At 44.5% G+C, this 5,000-nt stretch overlaps 1 protein-coding gene across 1 annotated transcript in view; it reads right to left on the reverse strand.

Moving 5' to 3' along the window:
- LOC308302232 (F-BAR and double SH3 domains protein 1-like) overlaps window positions 1-5,000 on the reverse strand; it is a gene marked incomplete at both ends in the record, with an annotated part of 32,743 nt that overhangs the window by 20,941 nt on the left and 6,802 nt on the right. The window contains 5 exons of the mRNA XM_080746491.1: window positions 1,204-1,326; window positions 2,470-2,598; window positions 3,250-3,313; window positions 3,931-4,067; window positions 4,872-5,000. The exon at window positions 4,872-5,000 is cut by the window's right edge and continues 16 nt beyond it. Coding sequence (XP_080602617.1) covers window positions 1,204-1,326; window positions 2,470-2,598; window positions 3,250-3,313; window positions 3,931-4,067; window positions 4,872-5,000 — 582 coding nt within the window. The remainder of the gene's footprint in view (window positions 1-1,203; window positions 1,327-2,469; window positions 2,599-3,249; window positions 3,314-3,930; window positions 4,068-4,871) is intronic.

The following is a 5,000-nucleotide window of genomic DNA, read 5'->3' on the forward strand; positions in this document are numbered from 1 at the left end:
TCAGGCTGAGTGTCAGGCTACAATACAATCAATCAATATAATAAAATCAAAATGAAATATGTACAATTTGAAGGGGTGGAACCGTTTTCATGTATGGAGATTACTGGATGCAGACAGTGCAAGGATGTGTACACCATGATCAGTAGTCTTTAAGATGGTTGGGTTCCATTTGATATCCTTCTCCTATCACAGCAGCTCACAAATCTTGCTGCTGTGTTTGCACATTGTTTTACTTAGGAGTTTTTCATCATTGGTCATGTTTTCAAACTCTCTTTGTGTGCATGATCTGTGGGAATTATGTGTCTCTGATGTCTTGGTACTGTGGACAGGCGGTTAGGAAGTGTAGCTCAGTTACCACTTCATTTTGTGTGCAGTGTGTGAAAAGTCTGTTTTCTCTAGGGAGCCAGGTATGCCTATGGCGGCCTTTCTCGATTGCAAGACTGTGTTCACTGTGTCCGTACCTAGCCAAGATTTGTCTCTGTTTTGGGTCGGTCACTTTGCTCAGGTATTCTGCCACTGTGTATGCTCTGTTTAGGGCCAAATAGCATTCTAGTTTGCTCTGCTTTTGGGTTGCTTCTCTCCAATGTTTCAAGTAGCTTTCTTTTTGCTGTTTTATAATTTGGTTTAATCCAGTGAGTTTTCTCTCTCTCTCTCTCTTGCTTGCATGCATGCACTGTCCTATAGACAGATGTCTATTGTGTGTTGGCTGCTCCTAGCAGCACATATATACTTCACCCCACAACGGCATTGCGTGCCGAGAACAGACATGACATTGTGTCGTGGATGCCACCGCTGTGAGCTTGGAGGTCTGCAATTCTCGGCTCGGGCTGCAACCGCACGAGCAGTAGCGCCGTAGTGCCGTGATCATAGAGCGCTCCCTCCATTCTTATGACAGCGACTGTACGGTGTAGTTGTGGTTTCAATGACAACTGCTTTGAATTACTATTTACACACAAAATAAACGGGGAAAAAAGGATATATTTTAAGAGCGAGTAAAAATCCTAAGCATTCTTCCTCCACACTGGGAGAAAAACTGCACCTGAAAGTTTGATGGGATGCATTTTTACACGTGAGGCTGTGAACACTTTTGCACTGCATCTTATGAGGCCTCTGACCTGCGCTTTCTTATCAGTGTGACGACGGTGGAAAAAACGCATCTATGTGGTTGTGTGTGTGGACAGACAGACAGACAGACAGACAGACCTTAGCAGCAGTGTCTCCTATGTGTCTGTAGCGTTGGTGTGTGGACAGACACACGTCCACCTCCGTCTCACACAGGAGGGTGAAATGTGCTCTGAGCTGCTCGTACACGTCACCGTCCATGCTCTGAGGGGGAGAGAGAGAGAGAGAGAGAGAGAGAGAGAGAGAGAGAGAGAGACCCAAATCAAAGACAAATCTTAACTAGGTACAGACTCAGTGAACACAGTCTTGCGATCGAGAAAGGCGGCCATAGGCACCCCTGGCTCTCTAGAGAAAACAGACTTTGCACCCACTGCACACAAAATGAAGTGGACACTGAACTACACTTCCTAACTGCCTGCCCACTGTACCAAGACATCAGAGACACATACTTCCCACAGATCATAACCACCCAAGGAGAGTTTGAAAACATGACCAAAGATTAAAAAAAAAAATCTGAACAGAACTGGTATATTTTTTTATTGGCTAGCTGTTTGTGAGTTTGTGGCTGACCACCATCTATGAAGATGACAATTGACAAAAGTAACACATATTATCATAAAATCATTAAAACAATCACTCATTAGTGTGCGATAAGTGTTAAATGGCTTTATATTATGGATAGTACTGTAATAATATTTTGATCGCCTCTTGTCTTGATTGTTTAAACATGACGTCATGGAACACTATATGCTCGATAACAGGCTTGATAAGCCCAAAGCTTATTGATACCGGGTACTCAAAAAATGTATTGCGGGCCCTTGTTTCGAGCTCCATCCCACCTCAAAACCCCTAAGAACAACCTATGTACCATGGGCGGGCGACCAGGCTTTCTGCTCGGCTCTGAGCAGCACAGAGAGATGTCGGACCGTAGCCGTACAAAACCTGCCGTCCCCAAAATGACCGAATCCCATGACTTCTTTCTTACTTAAACTTGCCCTGGATGCTGCAGCGGCCCTGGCAGCGGCCCTGGTCACAACATGATGCCCAGACCAATCAATCATTCAATCAATCAATGCGGACAGTTTGAAAATACAAATAAAGAGCTCTTTGTTTGCACTTTGCACTTTCCTATCTCTCCAAATCACAAAACAAGACAAGACATAGAAAATATTGCAAAGTCAAGAAGACTGGTGTGTGTGTGTGTGTGTGTGTGTGTGTGTGTGTGTGTGTGTGTGTGTGTGTGTGTGTGCGTGCGTGCGTGCGTGCGTGCGTGCGTGCGTGCGTGCGTGCGTGCGTGCGTGCGTGCGTGCGTGCGTGCGTGCGTGTGCGTGCGTGCTTGTGTGTTACCTCCATCACGTGCTTCAGGTCAGTAGTGTAGTAGTGGAGATGGCGAGCATTAATGGCCGCCAGCGTCAGCAGATACTCGTTACGGACTTCAGTCAACCGATCGTCACACTCCTTCAACCTGGCACCCAGCTGCGCACGCACACACACAAGCACGTACGCACGCACACTTGCATAATTAAAACACTCAAGGGCCGACTACATCTCCTGACATAAGGTACCAATGTTTCTGGTTGACATTGACACATTTCACCCAATTTTTTTCATCTCACTCACGTCACTTTGTCTGCTGACCTCACTCAGCAACGAAATAAACAGAAAATAAACTAAAATTAAAATAAAACAATTCACAGGAGGCAAGCAGTGATCACCCCATGATGTGCACTGAAATGTAGTTTCAAATGCACTACATTGCAGGTGCTTTTTGAGAGTGTAAAAATAAGAAGACATGTGTGACATGTGTGATCTGGGCAGCTTGCCCCAGGAAATGTGTCAAGGTCAATAGGGAACAAGGGTACATATTATTTCAGACCAAAACAAAGTCACATAGATACAGTATGCATCGGATTTAAACGATTGTATCAATCATCATCAATATTTAATATCAATGGTCTTTTGTCAGATGTCTGCTCTGAATAAAAAAACAAATAACTCGTCCATTTAACATCACCCAAATGTAACCAGACGTGCAAGGTAAAAAAAAATGCAAACAAATAGCGTTTATTTGACCCCTTCAGAATCCAGTATCTTAGTGCTAATCTTTAAAGAGGTAGAATCCACTACCTTAGTGCTGATCTTGTGGTGTCCTGTTCTGAAGTGGAAGATTCCATGGTCTGTCTTCTTGGCTCTGGGTTGGAAAGTGAAAAAACATGGTTAATATTCTACCATTCATTCATGCTCATCCTTCCATTCCAACAACATGTCCACAATCTAAAACACACAACAATCTAAATGGCATTTTAATTAATTTGAACCACATTATTTCAACTTAACACACAGGCCGGCTAACGCATGTTAAACTAGGGCAGTGGTTCTCAACCTGTGGGTCGGGACCCCCAGGGGGGTCCCCAAATCTTTGTTGGGGGGTCCCCAGATGATTAACTTAATGTGAAACATTGTTTTCTCACTCAACAGTAAACAAACCAACATAAAGTGTAAGTGTATAGAGGGCATGTGCACATTTCTAAAGTGACAATTTGAGGATTTTTTTAAAACTATAAAATGACAAATTAAACATTAGCCAAATTGTGAAATAATAGAGGCAGAAATTGTGAAAATAGCAGATCTACATGATCACAACGCCTCGCAACGCGTTGTAGATCTGCTATTTTCACAATAGAACCGTGTTATACAAAATGTAATGCCTCAACTCTTAGTGCTCATCAGGGTGGGGGTCCCCAGTTAAAATATGATTATTTTGGGGGTTGCGGGGTCTCACACAGACACTCCCTCACTCAGACACACCTGGCCTGTGCGTCGGCAGCCTTCTCTCTGGCGGCGGCAGCGATGTGGTTCAGCTGGTGGTAGTTCTTCTTGACCCTCTGCAGCTCCCGTAGCTCCTCCACCACCTCCCCCTGCACCCTCTGCAGCTGCTCCAAGCCCTGACACACACACACACGCACACACACACACACACACACACACACACACACACACACACACACACACACACACACACACACACACACACACACTTGATTTAGAAACCATTTTTAGAATCGGTTCCTAATCACGCCGACGAAGAGTCAAACTCTTTGATGTCGCTGAGTGCCGTCGACGAGATTGACAGGTTGATAAAGATTTTATATTAATCTGTAGCTTGCGGTCTGCGGCACCCGCGACTGAAGAAAGAGCTCAAATTCCCATAATGCAACGGGAGATAACTCAATCAGGACATCCGGTTTTGCATAAAGTTTCGTAAATTAAAAATATTCCACCGGATGGAGACTCCTGAATTCTAGTTTTTCACTCTTTATCGTCGCCATCACGGCGCCAACTTTCATAAAAACAGTATTCAACCAGGAAGAGTGTCTCCATCCGGTGGAATATTTTTTAATTTTACCCTAGAAATGTATTTAAATTGTGTGGTGGGGGCTCAGACTGCGTCCACTAAGTAGAGTAAGCTTTCAACTGTCCACTGATACCTTTGGTTTGATGAGGGGCCAAACTGTTTTTGTTATTTTCGGACCAGACGATGGGGTTTTCCGGTTTTGCCAAGCCAGAGCGGAGGTAGAGGAACATAGCGTTAGGGAGAACTCCACTAACGCTATGGACCAGAGCTACTGAAACCCCCACTGGTGGTCTTTATAAATAAATAAAAATAAGCGCAATTCAATTATTGGATGAATCAAAATAGTAATGGATAGAATAATCATAAATCAAACATTGGACAGCAACTGTCTTACTTTCTTGGCTCGGAGTTCTTTGGCATCGCGCAGACTTCTGGAAGCCTGGCCAATCAGAGCGCGGTATTCCTCGGCAGCGGCCAATCGCGACGTGGCACTCTGAGCCGTAGCGTCCACCACAGACCGCCA

Source organism: Nannobrachium achirus (assembly GCF_963921795.1).
Source record: "Nannobrachium achirus genome assembly, chromosome: 17".
Classification (NCBI taxonomy): Eukaryota; Metazoa; Chordata; class Actinopteri; order Myctophiformes; family Myctophidae; genus Nannobrachium; species Nannobrachium achirus.